Raw genomic sequence first — 16,754 nt, forward strand, 5'->3', positions numbered from 1 at the left:
GATTAAGCGACCCGCCATTTTAAAAAGCGACCAATGACACCGCTAAGTGCGAGGGAGAGAGAAAATAAAGGGGGTAATTTTTGCCAATACTTAAACGAAGATAGATAGCGGCCACCCACCGCTCGAGGGGTGTTTTAAGAAAATTTTAACTTTTCTTTATTCAAAGCGATACCCCCGGGGGAGGCACCCTCTGGGTGGCCTCATTTTTCTTATACTATTCTCTTTGGCCAGTTTCAAAGGAAAATAAGACGGTATACTCTGTTAAGCATTTATTAAATCCAACAAGAGTGAATGGCTAAAAAAGCGTTTTCAATTTGTTAGAATTTTCCTTCTCTTGAATTTAATTAATTTTTGGAAGCTTTTATTCTTTGTTGGTTTTGATTTACTTATTTTTAAAAAATATCTCTCATATTATAAACATACAAAGTCTACGTTCTATGACCAAGCAGTACCTAAAAGATAAGATCATTTAAAAACCGCGTCGTACGTATTATTAGTTTGTGATATAATGGGTTTATGAGTTTTTCCCCCTGATTAGGTGGTCTGGATCTACCTTCCGTTATTGACAATCCTCACATATTAAGTCCAAGCTTACTTATAAGTAAGCCTAACAAAGTTCCTCCATACAAAAAGCAAGTACCTACTTAGAGATAATTAAATGTGTGGCAATCCTAGTAGTTTTCTCTGCCCTCAAACGCACAAAATATTTATATTTTGTGAAACCCAAGCGTGATCAACTCGGAAACTATACCGTTTGTAATATGAAAAACATACCTACGATTTGCTTCACTTACAGTATTGTCTAGTAAAGTAATCCTAGAATTAAGAAAGTCCCTTGTATGCTCATACTATTGCGAGGGATATACAGATAATAAAATTGACATTCACAAAGTATTGCTGATACTCAACTTTAAGGTTGTGCTTTCGTATACTAGCTATGCACTATAGGTACAGTTCGTATAGGCTATTCGTATCGCTTGGGTTTCACAAATTATAAATATTTTGTGCGTTTGAAAGGCAGAGAAAACTACTAGTATTGCCACACCATTTGGATAATAAAATAATCAGTTACCTTCTTTAAATAATATTCTTATAAAGCATAATGATATAACATTTCACTCATAACGTGTGTTTTTTATGTTTGTTTAGGTTGAAAACAAAAAAAAACTTTTTAGAATACAAAATATTAGTATTTTAAATCACTCAGTGGAACTGGTATCTAAAGTAGGTAGATTATAATATTTATTAAGTAATTAATAAATATTTATTTCGTGATTACATATTTACTTTTTAAGTTACACAGTACCAATGATATAAGTTACAAAAAAACGAAAAGAATACACCTTTTTGATGTAAAGTTTGCCTTTGTGATAGTTACAGTAATCATAATATATTTAGTTTTTTTATATAAATTGTAATACGTTCAAAAATATCGCGAGATCAGATTGTAATTTTTACGCTCATAGTCTCGCGAAGCGACGATCATCTTTCATTTAAATGTTTCGTTTATGGTTTAAAGTCAAAGTCAATCTTTATTTTGAGCCGTGTAATTAATAACCAAATAAAATAATTTTACCTTGACTCGTTATAATAACTTTCCAGCTATAATATTTCCAACACCGCCATCTAGTGTGAGTTTAATAACTTGCTAAAAATAGAAGATTTCAATTTAAAGGTTGATTATGATGTTGAACAAAGATGTCGCAAGATTAAAAAAACAATGCAATAAATGCGACGCTTTGTACAAATTATTAAGACTTATGTTGTACTGCTTACTGTCAGAAAAAATACAAATTTCATGTCAAATTATGGGTTTTGTGACGCTGAGTCTCTTGAAAAGTATTATTCTGCTTCTTTGAGTTTCTTTAACGATTAACACTCAAGATTATTTAATGCTATTCACCTTGTGTCCTGTAAATGTTGATGATGAGACAGACATATTGCTATTTTAACTTAATTAAAAGTTTAGCTAAGTTTATGAATTACCCATTAGGTATATACATTAAATTTTGGAATGGCTTTAGCATCAGCAACGCCTTTCAAACCTCAATTACGGCTGTGTACCACTGAACTTTATTGTGGCAGGCGTGAAACAGGCATGCCTTAGCAAATCGACATGTGTTAGGCGCAGAAGCCTGACTACCTACTCATAAAGAAATCTGGGTTTTTTAGGATATACATATTAAAAACAGTATATTTTAAATTATTTTTTAATGAAATCCGATTTATTTTACAATTCGTTATAAATTACAACTTTAACTAGATCAGTTAGCAGTCAAAGGTTTTATTAATATACAGACCTATCTTACAGTGTTCGCCTTGATCTTAATTTGTGTCAACACACATGATATTGGCAACTATTCACTAACCATTGACATTATAAAATAAAATGAGTGAGGGTACACTCAAAAAATTTATTTACAATTTTGATAGATTTTATATCCTATCTAGATTAGAATAAAATAAATTCAGCTACCGATGTATTAGGACATCTCATATACAGATATATATATATGTAGACAGATGACTACTTCATGAATTTATGAAAATTAAAATATATATATATTACTGTTGAAAAAAGAACATGACTTGCAAATTTTATGAATTATGTTTTTGGCAAGTTATTGAATGTACTCCCACCCAAACAAATTTAAATAAGTTTGTTAGCCTAGGAATATGATTTTGGCACATTACTTATACTAATAAAAAAGTGGAATGTTTTGAATAAAAAATACAAGAATGTATCATTTTCATAAATTAAATTGGATACAAATGGTACTTTGGAAGCAATCAGGATATTAAACGAAAATATTCTTTAAACGTCCTTCCTTCTTAAAGAAAGGCGTCTAACACAAACAATTACAAATTTACTTCGTTTCGATACAAATGCATGTACTCTCACTTCGATATGGAAGAAATCTTATCAAATACAATTTGGCATATTTATCACAGCAAAAATTATACACACAAAAATACAAGCAAAATATCACAGTACAGAAGTTATAAAAAATATAACAAATCAGGTTGGCGCATTCAAACAATAAATTGGCATATCCATAAAATTTAGTAATTACCCGTATTTTAATACGATAAAACATCTATTTAAAAAAATCGAAATTTCAATTTAAATTTCAACATTATTATTAATAATATCATTAAAAAAGTCGCTTTTTGTAAGCGTTAACATTTTAATACTGAAAATTTGGCTTAATGTTATAATAAAACACATCTTGAGTCAGAATATAGAAATCACTCAAAACTTAACAAGGAATGCTTACTGCAATTTTGACTAGATTTAGATTCGAATACGGGCCTCAATGTAGTTCAAAACCACGTATAATGGTTAAACCTTTAAACCTTTCAGTCAAACTGAAAAAATCAGCAGCTATCACCATCTTCAAATTTTTTTTATAGAACAGGGGCAAACGGGCTGGAGGCTCACCTGATGTTAAGTGATACCGCCGCCTATGGACACTCTCAATGCCAGAGGGCTCGCGAGTGCGTTGCCGGCCTTTTAAGAATTAATTTCTAAATTTAATCAAATTTAATCTCACTGTTTACTACGTCCTGTCGAAATCCATTTTCATTTTAAATGAAGATGGTGAAAAGCCCTATACATAATATTGAAGTATAAACATTTACATTCGCTCTTGAATATTACACTAAGGGCCTTTTCACAATGTATGGATAAAGTACCACATAGCTTTGCAACATAAATTATTCGAAAGATAAATAGATAGATAAATAGTTCCGAATAAAAGATACTTCGCGCTTCATGACAAATAGCGCTATCTGACAGTCGTGAAATGCAAAAATTCTGTTTATCCTACCAACAAGTAATAAATAGCTTATTTGGAACTTATCCATTGTGAAACAGACCCTAAGTAATCTACCCTGACCTGAGTCAAACATTACTTAAAACTGTAACATAAAATAAAAAAGTTTTTTTAGGGACAAATATTAGTGTTGACTTAACCAAAGTTCTTAGTCCCTATGACAAGAACAATTTCTTTTGGCCAATCCCAACATTGTACCAATTTTGTTTACTTTCGAAAGTTTTTAACAACAGGTATTGTTGAGACTGGCAAAAGGCTTTCGTGCTATTACTTATTTAGTAATATCTAGTGTGGTCAAGGAACCAGGGAGTCAGATATCTACGGCCATACTATTGTTTACCATAGACAATAAACGTATCAAATTAAACACCCGTAAAATTATTATAATCTGTGAAAAATACCTAATCTGTGGCAATATAAAAATAACGCCTAAAGTAACTTTCAGAATATATAAACTAGAGAGAACCATAGAGATGGCCGTTGAGAATTAAGCGGAAGCACGAATTTATATAGGATATATATATAAATTGTATGGGAAAACTTTGTATTGACGTATACTCGACAATACTATTATGAAGTAGTAAGGATTCTATAGGAAAATATAGTATGTCCGTAGAAAGTAAAATGCGAAGCACATTTCTATACAATATCTACACCGCGAAGCTCTTAATATTTAATACTTAGATAATTAATAAATTAATACTACACTTGAAAATCGAGTCTTTATAATTAGTTGGCCCATTTTCAATACTAACTAATTTGCTTAAGTCGATTTATATGTGAATCACGTGTCCAATAATTCGTGTGTCACAATTGTTTGACACAAACAAATAATTTAAGCGCCATCTTGTGGAACTTTGACGTAGACAAAAGGTTGTTATATAGAAAATCTAATTGTGGCTAATTAATGTAAATATAATAATAAGTAATCATATTTCATAAAAATTTCACAGAAAAATCGACGTAAGCATTCGCTTAACTATGCAAAGATACTTAAATAAGATTCACTTAATTGGCACTGTTCCGATTTGAAACCATACTTTGACTTGCCATTCCTCTATAGACACAGGACAAAAATCTACCAATTATAATTTTGTGTTTTAAAAAATTATTAATTATTGAAAAACCAGGCTGATTAAGAAACAAATTAATTCGGGTCAAGGGTCTTATAAACTGTAGTGAAATAAAACGTTACTAAAACCAGAATCTTCAGATACTAGCCCTATGAGCGGGCCTACTCAATGTCAAAGTATCATTAACAAAGCAATCTGTGTCATTCAAAAAGTATCCATAACTATCAATCGACACTTTATCCGACTGAAATCGTGCATCGCATAACAAGTCCTTATCAATCGATTTTCTCCTTTTAGCAAAAATAATCGATCCATCGAACGCGTATTCATCGTCGAAATGCAGTACTGCCTCGTCGTAGAAATAATTTTCACGTCGAACATTTCTATCAATGTTCTTCTTCAGTTTTTTCTTCTCGTAATTACTTCTCTCCGAGTAATAGTCGTCTACCAATGGATCGTTGCTTCGCTCGTGTATATTTGTGTATGAGCTTTGTGGGCTGTATTGGCACATTTTCATTCCCCTACGCAATTGTTCTCGTCGTCTCGCGACCATCTCTTGGAAATCTTCTGGCTCGATTGTAAATTCGTTTCTAGCGTTCATATATAGGTACCCGGAAGCGGAATGGAGGCGAAGGGTTTGCGAGTTGTATTTTGAGGCAGATTTCTCGATATAACGAGGTATATTGCCTCTATAACGCGGTATTTGGCGCATGTTTGACGGCGAAAGTGGATCGCGGTATGGTACTGATCTGAAATTTTAGATTCCTGTTTTAACATTTCTAAAAATATTACGTTGATAAAATTGTTACAGAAATTGTCTTTTCTTTACAATACAAGTGTATGTATAACTTCCATTAATGAAATCTGACGAATATAAAAAACTATACAGCACCATAGAAACAAGTTAATAAACATCAAACACATACAAATTTGGACTTACGAGTTATGGCCGAAACAATTGCATGTACAACTGCATACGCTGGGAGCGTACTCCTCCTCCGAATAAAGCGGCATCATTGACGTATCTCCTGTGACAATTATTCAAACAAAAATTTTAGAAATACTAATTTTGAACATATTTTGTTATAGTATTTTGATCTGTGACTGTACTGGTTCAGATTTAAAGGTAAATTGTATGTAGACCCAAAACATAACATGTAAAAAACAAAGTCTCTTAACGCAGTTCTTTTACCGTAAAGAGTTCTGCGATTTATATAATAACAAGTCAGTCAATTTATTCAGTCCCTACTGCCTTAAAATATTACGTAGAATAGCCCAAATTAGATTTAGTAAGACCACAGATAAAACTCTTTTTATATTATGTAATTACTACGCTACGAGTGGACATTCGTACGGACAAATTATGATGATATGCTACCTCATATACATATCTCTATGTACATACTATTCCATAGTACTTTATAGTAAGCAACATCCCAACTGTAAGGGTTTTAAGAATAAAACCCTAACAGTTAGTTGATGAGTACAAGAGAAATTACCTGGTTTAATCATCCGCGGCGTAGCGGGAAGTCGTGTACCGCGAGACACGCCCCTGAGTACGTCACCATCAGCTGTTATCACGTCACCTTCCAATCGAACTGCCACTTGTTGCGCCTGGAATATTATTGATTAGAACTAGTTCTACAATCCGTTTAATAGTTTAAAACATGTTTCAGTATCTTCTAGACCGTTATAATTTTAAAGTAAAACAAATAAAAATATCAAATTAAAGTTTCAGCCACTCGAAGTGACTTGACATCTGTTTTCCGAAAACTAAAACGCTTTGATTAACCCAGTATTTGAAAAACTGATTATTTTTTCGTTCATCAGTCACATTAATATAATTTTATAAGAGATTTTAACTCCGCCAACCTGTTCAGCTTGCTGTTGATCCCGCTTCTCATCCTCAGTATTCATCGTGACAAATCTTAGCACTAAGAGATTGAGACACGCCGCCACAATGGCTAAGCCGAAAAGGATGAAAATTAGCGCAAACATCACGTAGGACGGCTTGCGGTTTAGCGCGTTGTCCTTTTGAAGAGCGACCATATCACCAAAACCTGAAACATATTCAACACTAAATTAAAAAAAAAATTGGTTGAATAGGGAGAAACCTTAAGAATATGAACTGTACGCATAGCAAAGTATACCGTTTAGAAGTTTTCTTTCTTATACATGCAAATGAAGCAGTGGCGCAACAACCATTTAGGTTTGTGCCTCAGATTTTTATATCTGTTTTAATAGGGCAAGTAGGTGATCAACATAACTCTGTATCTGTGCCTGTCACACGCCGTCAACTTTTTGGGTCAAAGCATGCCGTTATCCTCAGAATGTTTTCCTACACCACACGAGTGTTAAATGCAAAAAGAAATAAAGTACATTGGTTCACAGTGTACTACAGCCAGGGTTCGAAGTTAAGACCTCAGGGATAAGCGTCGCTGAAGCCAACCTAAGACTCTGTGTTTTCTGTCTGAGCAGTGACATACTGCTTGGTTTTAAAGAGTCCGCAAAAAACTATAAAACATTAATTCCAAAATGAATTTACCTATACCGTGTACGCAACATAAAAATAACCAATCCAATAAATAACCAAATTTAAAAATAAACCAAATTTTATGAATGACAGCACTAGTTAGAAAATTGGCAAAAAGGGATCCTCCCTTTCTGCATCTCCGATTCAAATATCTTAGCACTTACTGCTAAATAAGTTGGAGCGCATACTAAATAAATATTTACACGATACGTTTATAACGAGACTATATCGCGTCTATTCCTATCCTATCCTTTAATGTACCCAACCCAAGTCTTAGGGAAAGTGGCGCAAAATTAATTGGAAACCAGACGGAACATATAGTTACTTTGTACTGAAAGTCTTGCGGGTGTTGCATCCCAAGTGTGCTCCAAGATTGGGTTTCTTTATACCTATGGGATATGTGCGACGGAAAGGCCTAGGTTATTTATACCAAGGGCTAGAACCAGTCTGTTTCACAGATCCCCTTTATTATTTATATGTCCGCAGAGTGAATTCACAGTAGCGATATTTTGCATATTACGCAAAATAAAATACGTTTATTTTGGAACATAAGATCATCATGGTATCACTTATTCCACGTCATTAAATTCGAGCCTGTTGGCATTCCTACTCATCGGCAAAGAAGACAGAGGGTGTTGGCCGAGAGAAAAAGCCGACTTTAAAAACTCTCGAAAGCAAATATGTGATTAATATGATATTTTATTTTTCTCAACATTATTGGCATAGTCTGTCATGTACATATGTATTTATGTAAAAAACATTTGTGCAATTCACACATGGTAGAAGTGAAACCTTCAAAAACAAATATAAATTAATCATTTTCCACTATCTAAATGTGTGTGTTCTTTAAAACAGTATATTTTAATTATACATTTTAATTTATAAGTTTAATATAAATCTTTAATTTGACAAAAACTAAAACAACGAAAGTTTGAAATTCGATCAAAAAAAAAGCGGCAGTAAATAGAGGCTGTATAATGCCTCCTATCTCATTTTCTCCCACGTTAAATCATATGATGAATTGATGTTTCTGTCTCTCTTTACCGCTGCATCCGGTTTGAAATCACGACGATTCGAAAGAAGTTTATCTATCTCATTTTCTCCCACGTTAAATCATATGAATTAATGTTTCTGTCTCTTTTTACTGTCGCTTTTTCGTTGCATCCGGTTTGAAATCACAACGATTCTAAAGAAGTTTCACTTCAAAAAATAAAGAAACAAAACTTACCAATGGTAGTAAGCGTGATGAAACAATAATACACACTGTCGAAATAGCTCCAGCCCTCAAACTTAGAAAATGCCGCGGCTCCGCCTGCTATCGTTAAAGAAGAGAGAGTTGTGACCACGCATATGAGATCCACCTCCGACGCTTGCGTCTGACGACAGTTCATTGCTCGTTTTATCGATTTGATAATTACGCTGTAAAGTATACAAATGTTTAAAAAAACGTTTTAAAAAAATAGTTGTATTTATTCAACATTTCTGCAATTCAACATAATCTACCTGCTAAGTCTGTTGACCCTTTCACCGATGCTTTGGAACATGATCAGCCCAAGTGGAATACCCACAATAGCGTAAAACATCGTAAATAACTTTCCACCTATCGTCGAAGGCGTTGAATGTCCATAACCTAGAATATATATTATAAAAATAAATCAGTGGCGCTACAACCTCTTCAGGTCTTGGCCTCAGATTTCTGAAACTGTTTCATGATCATATTTAAATCTAATTGGCAAGTAGTTGATCAGCCTCAAGTGCCTGACACACGTCGTCGACTTTTTGGGTCTAAGACATGTCGGTTTCCTCACGATGCTTTCCTTCACCGTTCGAGCAAATGTTAAATGCGCACATAGAAAGTCCATTGTTGCACAGCCGGGTTTGAAACCTACGACCTCAGGTATAAGAGTCGCACGCTGAAGCCACTAGGCCAACACTGCTCAGAATATATATTTTAGGAAATAGTACTACGGAAAGATATCGTCGAAGGCGTTGAATGTCCATAACCTAGTCTTTCTCAGTTAAGTAATACCGCATTTACATTAAGCCGTAGTGAGCAGGGAAGTGGGCAGGATGTGTGTAAACGCGATACTTACGACGAAGTACACTTCCAACCCATTTAACACAATCTTATTAAGAATCTGCTAAACTAATTAATATTTTTTTTATAAAATGCAATTCATAATAATTTTGTATTTGTTTTTGCATCCTGCATAGCAATGTTGAATTAAAATTAATAATAGCAATGATTAGTAGACGCGTTTCATTGTAGAAATATTTTCGTGCATGCGCAAATAAAAAAGTATTAAAATGTCAATAAAACCAAAACAAATAGTTTCTACCGCCTTCAAGTGCATTGTTCAAAATTCTATGTTTGAATTTTAAAGCACAATTAAGACGCCTGTGAATTGAAGCTCTTAAAAATATATGAAGCCTTCATTAGCACTAATTAAAAACATATTGCAAGTTGCATTGCAAACTCAACTTTCACACAATACAGTAAAGTCACATGTACACTAGTTTAGTTGAGTGTTTCAAACTAGTTTTCACTCTTTAAAATCAAAATTCATCAGAACCCTTAAATTTAACTCACTCACCAATAGTAGTCAACACTGTAGTTGCATAGTAGAAAGCTCCAGTGAATTTCCACTGCTGCCCAGCCTTATGTGGCTCTGACTTCAGAACAACAGTCTCCATTACTCGGAAGTCCTCTTCTGATATATTGTATTTGCGTATTATCATGCCTTCTATGGCTGGAATGTATTAAATGTAATACAGAGTGTATAAGTAAGTAGGTCTTATTCTCATTGAAACAATGACACATGTATGTGCTTGAAAGACAAAATCTATTTTAAATATGTGAAACTTCTCATAGGATTTGAATATTATGGCTTACCTTGTAAAACTTCAAATCGATTTCTCTCAGTAGTAGATTCAAGTGCATCAAAGACAGCGGCACCAACTAGTAAATAAGTAAATGTACACACAATTAACGATAGCGTGCGTACATTTTGCTTCTTCATCACTGCCGTGTGAACGCGGCCTTAGGCCATAAGGCCCACAACAAACTTTCTATACTCTACGGACTTTAACTAAGTGACCATAATGCAAAATCTATTTACAAATTCTAATGAATTCATTTAGGGTTGCCAAACTGTATTGACATTGTAAAATCACTGTTTTCTTTATCTATGGTAAATTGATCCCGTTTAGGAAGATTGGCTCACTGTCTGATTTCTTGAACTACATTAGTTTTTGATCTGAAACAAAGTTTTAGAAATTGTAAAATCCTTTATTGCTCCAATTATACTATAAAATAATTTATTATTTATCTTCTGAATCTGAGGTTAGCTTCAGATTGAGATTCAGAGTTGTAGTATGGTAGGTCAAAAATGTTTTCTAAAATAAACTTAATAAAATAAAATAAAAATTGCATAGAAAATTAAAAATGGCAACAGGAATTAGTAAAATTTTAGAACACAATCAGCTAAGAAATAACTTAACTTTGTGTGTGATGTGTTTAATGAAGTATATTAGTTAAATTTTAATATATATGTGTAAATTATTAGTAAATTTTAATAAATGAAGAACAAAATAAATAACATATTTTTTTCTAATAAATAAAAGATAAAAAATTAATGATTGTTTATTTGTTCAAATATTCATGGTAAGATATTATAAGGTCTAGGCAAGTTCAAGAGGTCACAATAACTTAAAAAATATTATAACTTCCTTGGAATAATTATTCATCAAAATTAAGTACTCCTTGAACTATTCTAAAAATAAATTTACTGACAAGATGGAAATAGACCAAAGATATTTATAGCATTATCGAAATAAAATACAAAGAAAACTTACCTACTATTAATATACGCAGATCAAAAGATGTTTATCTGCAATTATCCATCTCCAAATGTGCATTGCGAAGTAAGTTTATAAATATTTAATAATCTGCAAAGCTGCTAAAAATAACATTTCACAAAGTCCGCATTCGGAGGTCAGCCCACCTATATGTACATAAGTGGGTCACACTCAACATCAACATTTATAATCAAACGGCTCCAAAGTATATGCTTTGTAACATATTGAAATTACACGGCACATTTCTTGCTGTATATGTAAAATGAAAGAGATTTACATTTTAAAGGTCTATGCGCTATTATTATATCGGCACACCTGTTTTTCTTATCCTTTTAAAGCATACACTTATATAGCGCATTACATACACTTATCTAGGAATCATTTTAATGAAATTCTGCAGCGATGGTCAGTTAACATAATCTAAGTTCATTGAAAATATATTTAAAATAATTTTTCCGCAAAAAACCTCTGCACTTCCTAGATTTGATTGACCTGGTTAGAGATGCCAGATGAAAAATAAATCAACGTTGTTTATCCAGTTATCCACTAACCTGGCAACTTTTTTTTACAACAAACAATATTTTTACAGGAAACTACTAAAACATGTAATAATTAATACATCGTGTTTATATTTATTTCAGTTAAATAAGTAAAACAATTTTAAATTGGGTTGATTATATTGCAAATATTTAAAAAAGCGCCATCTCTTGCCATAAGAAGCATTCAACAAACAACATAGATTAAAATAACATCAAATCTTGCTATTAAAGTGTACAGATGGCGTTTGAACGATTAATGGTGTATAACCTTATGACGGTAACTGAATAAATGTAATTTAACGAAACGTAAGGAATTAATACGTACATGCATCGTACTTATAAACGTATCTGCAAAGCTGCTATCTTATTTATCTACATATTTTGAAATTATTATTTACGGAGTAATCTTAATTAAGAAGGCAAAAGAATTAGAATAGAATAGAAAAAGAATTAGGCCATAGTAGCGTGTATCTTCTACATTTAGAGACATTTAGAGGCCTATATCTGTTTTGTTCGATATAAAAGTAGCCTACTCACCTCCTCTTTGATCAACATGATTTATTTTGTACAAAGCCCATTAACCTCCAATGGGCTATAAGTCACATTTCGGCATTTGATTATTTAACCATTTTTCTTACCTATCTGGAAGATATTGAAAATAGTTTGATGGTTTTAGTAGCCACAGCTACTAAATAAAACAGACCAAATGATATAATGAATGTTCAAGAATAAATAATACCATCATTTACTGTTAATTTTCTTAAAAAGCAAATTTTTGTCTTGCACGCGGTGGCCGAGTGATGCTGGAGAGTGGAGACCTTTCTCTCAAGTTCTGGGTCAATACTGTTTATGTAATTTATACTATTACTGTTTGTTACTCCAATTTATTAAACAAGCTTGCATGTTTAGTTTCCTCCGACTTTTTTCAAAAAGTTGTTTTAGGAAATGTATTTAATTAAAACCTCATTAATTTTTAAATGTGTTCTATCACAATAAATAATGTACTTACGGTTTTTTCCCACCGATTAATAAAAACGTTACCATTTAGAGATTTATTGAGAGAGAATTTATTCGACATACATTTTCGGATTCCTCAAAAACAATACATTAGTAGTGTAGTCAAAATTAAATTTATTTATAAAATACTCTCCGATTATTAATATCTTTAACCATGTTTTTCATGATAATAATAGCTTTTATAATTCAAGATTTCTAACAAAACGGTCAAACGGTGTCAACTTTCCAATAAATATAAACGTTTATGAAATTATAAATTCCAGTTTCTAGTTAGTCTAGCGAACCTTCTAGTCCCCTAGCCCTTTCACTTACGTAACGCAAGAGAAAATCGTGAAAAGTGGAACTTGACCACAGAATAAATGTAGTAGGTACTTACACTAAAATTAAAAACAGTATGACTCGAGTCATTTACATTATTTTCTTACTATAACCTAATATTTTTGTGTAGGAGGTTTCTGTTCCTTGTAATTCTAATATATATTATAATTAAAATGATTAAGTAATTTTGTAGTTATTGCTATATTCGTTGTTTCTGTTTTTAATCTATATTCTAGATGCATAAAGTTAAAACTATTGTAAAAAAATCCTTCTAGATATGAGTGAGTATTCTAAAACAGTTAATTCTTAGATCAATACAAAAATGACTACTAATTGGCTAAATATTTTCTGCTTAATATATATTCCGGTTATTTAAGTAGTATAGTTTTCTTTCATAGACAATACAGAAGTTACCATACCATATCATATGAGACAGTGTTTGAAACCTATGTTTCTCCGAAACCGCTTTATCAATTGATAGGATTTTTTGTGTATATTCGTTAAGTCGTTATATTTTTTTATTTATGTAGAAGTAAGTGATGCGCGGAGGCGATCAGATCTTGGAGTAACTAATCATGGTTGGTAACATAGACAAAATTATCATTGTCAACCATCGCCATTCTCCAACAAAATATACTGATTAATTGGAGAATCATTGTCCTCAAAACTATACAGTGTAATAAAAGAGCGGCTGTGCAGAAATCGGTGGAAATAGATAGACCGCTAAAGATGCTTCCTTGCTGGCCACGACGCTTAGACATGAACTAGTGACCGAAGAGAGAGAATTGGTCAGGGTGGCACTCCCCAATTTTATATTTTATTGTTTGCCATAATTTTTACCTTTCTATCAACAAACATTTTAAAAAGATTTTTTGTTGCTCTCTTTATAACGCAAAACATCGTTTACCGGGTCGGCCGGTATGTGCAAGTCTCATGTTAATCTTGATATGTCGCGGCCGGCTAGATTTGCTCTCAGTTCGTACGTAAATTTTATGAACTTATATTATGTAAGAGTAAGCTACACTGAGAAATTTTTGAAAATGTATTGTTTGTGTATTAAAACAATCCCTGCAAGATAACATTAAGCTGTGTTAACTGGCTTTTAGAAGAGTTTCCTACATGTACTCAGCATTGAGAGAAATAATATTGTGGCTTCTGTTGGCAGGGGTAGACAAATCAAAGCAGTCTGAGACAGGGCGGCCATAATTTAAACATTAATAATTTTACTATTATTATATTATTATTATTATTATATTATTTTAACATATGTTCTTTGTAATATATATAGAACATAATTTTACTTAACGCAGATTAAAACCGATGCCAAAAATAAAAATAAACCTTATAAAGGTAAATTTTATTATCTTATTTTTACGTGAGGTAAACTCGTTTATAAATTTATAACAAGTATTAAAGTTAAATTACACCTCCCATCTTTATTAATGATCTGTTCCGTTTAACCCGCCACAATATTATGTATTTGTGCCCATTTCTCCTAGTTAAACACCTTTCTTTACGCACACCAACACAATTTTCTGTGCAACAAAAAATTCGCGTAGATACACGTCTATAATCTATAGTGGTTTCTTTGTGTGTGTGTAGAGGGGATGTGTCACTTTCATAGATTCGTAAGTGTGCTTGGCTTTCTCTGTGTGAGTGTTGCGTATACGCACGCAATGCCAATGCCAGATTACGTTTACGGATGGTAACTTCAAATATGTATTACGTTCGGGAAATGCTATTGTCTATTTAGGAAATACTTTTTACACGAATGACAGTCAAAAGGAAACGATTGGAAATTTTTATTTAATCTATTCGTTCCGTTTTTAAATGTGTTATGTATTTCGATAAAATTTCCTGAACATTTTTGTTATAACAGTCGTGTAATAAATATTTTATCTAAAACTAAAATATAGATTTTTATGTATCTAACATTGGTTCCATACCTACCATTCCTCATTCCTTTATGAAACCAATATAAAGAAAACTAAAGCAACTAAACGTTCAGTGACGTTTAATGTTCTACCATGTAAATGTAACAGTTTTGAACATTTAGTATCTGTAGGAAATTTATCTATCTGTTATACACACTACAATCAGATGAAGAATCAAACAAATGAAGATCTAGTCAAACTTAAGCTACGCGAATCTCTTTTGATATATTTGATTCTTAGGTTGCAGAATTGATTTCAGCATTTAGTTTTTATTCAATAGATCTTATAGTATAGGTACTATGTACATAATTTTTTTACTCTATAACTTTATTATATTTTTACTTGTAAGTACGTTAAAGAAGACAAAAGTTTGGAATCAATTTTGATAAAATGAAAAATATATAAAAAAATATTCACTACCCCTCAAGTGAGCCTTTAGTCAATGAAATGTGACCCCATACGGAAACCATAGCATACACGACATAATGAATTAAGGCAGTTAGCATTATAATCATTCTAATGATACCGTAATGAGAAATTTTAATTAAACATTAATGTCCAAGTTCTAGGCTGTGGGAAGTGGTTGCAGTGAAAGCTTGCACCCCAGTTAGTGGGATTGAATTTATTGATACTTGAAATCTTGTTAGTATATAACAGCAATTAAAATGTGTTTAGTCATATAAACAAAGTATTATGTGTAAGATTTGGATACCCGCTTACGTAAAAAATACCTAAAAAATCTAAGGTACTCCTTCTATTTTAATTTCAATTACAATGTTTTTTAAAAAATGTTTACTACATCATCTCTAACTTTTATTTATACTAAAAGCATTACACGTGACGATATTTGTCACTTTATTGAGTCACCATAAGTTAAGACGATATACTTAGTTTCTATCAAATCAGGGATCATAATAATAATCAAATTATTAGAAACTGTCTTATCTCAATTAAAACTCATCATCACAGCATATATAGTAAACATGTATGAGTAGACGCACGATATATACGAGCCTATACGAGGCGCAGTGGTCTTTCAAAGCTGCATCTTTTTATCATAATACTAATTTTTTCTTTATAGCGCTTATATTTATGGAAGAAAATATAGACCTGCAGTCAAAATGCCCCTAAGCAATGAGGATAACCATACTTATACAGGACCAGGTCACAAGTAGCAAAATTAGGAATCCTACTATATCATGTCTGTTATTAACTTGCCTAGGAGATGTAAACCGGCGAAAGTAAGCATTGCCTAACGTTTATCGATAATAAAGTTAATTTAGTATATTATCCTGTCTTGTCTTAAAATGATTAGTTTACCAAAGGTCTGTTTTAAGTTTATAATAGATATGTTAGAGGGTTGTAATGAATTATCATAATTAAGTTAAGGGTTATATATATGTAGTTTAAATAAAAGATTACGACCGCGTTTTCCATCCAAAAGTCGTATCATCTCTTCAAAAATTTTCTATATATATTATGCTTCGTATTTCGTAGCCATTATTATTATTAGCGTATTGGCGATAGTAGCGGAACATTATTAGATAACAAGTTCCTAATTTACCTACAAAATAAGCAGATAATTTCGCACACCAATAATAATCAAATTCTAAATGTTTTAACCTGTTACAGTGTACACATAACTG

The 16,754-nt window shown here is 32.1% G+C and overlaps 1 protein-coding gene across 2 annotated transcripts; it reads right to left on the bottom strand.

Annotated features, from left to right (window-relative positions):
• Nucleotides 1-2,196: 2,196 nt before the first annotated feature.
• Nucleotides 2,197-11,804, bottom strand: LOC110997553 (two pore potassium channel protein sup-9). Of its 2 annotated transcripts, none has more exons than XM_022265772.2 (9): nucleotides 11,302-11,804; nucleotides 10,336-10,699; nucleotides 10,037-10,192; nucleotides 8,946-9,072; nucleotides 8,671-8,861; nucleotides 6,782-6,969; nucleotides 6,409-6,523; nucleotides 5,850-5,937; nucleotides 2,197-5,658 (listed from the first exon to the last, which is right to left on the bottom strand). In XM_022265772.2, the coding sequence occupies exons 2-9, from the start codon at nucleotides 10,460-10,462 to the stop codon at nucleotides 5,046-5,048; spliced, it is 1,605 nt and encodes a 534-aa protein (XP_022121464.1). In that variant the 5' UTR covers nucleotides 10,463-10,699; nucleotides 11,302-11,804; the 3' UTR covers nucleotides 2,197-5,045. The 2 variants fall into 2 exon arrangements, with proteins under 2 accessions (XP_022121464.1, XP_022121463.1); XM_022265771.2 differs by having other exon boundaries at nucleotides 11,298-11,804.
• Between the last annotated feature and the right edge of the window lie 4,950 nt (nucleotides 11,805-16,754).

Source organism: Pieris rapae, chromosome 13, assembly GCF_905147795.1.
Source record: "Pieris rapae chromosome 13, ilPieRapa1.1, whole genome shotgun sequence".
NCBI lineage: Eukaryota > Metazoa > Arthropoda > Insecta > Lepidoptera > Pieridae > Pieris > Pieris rapae.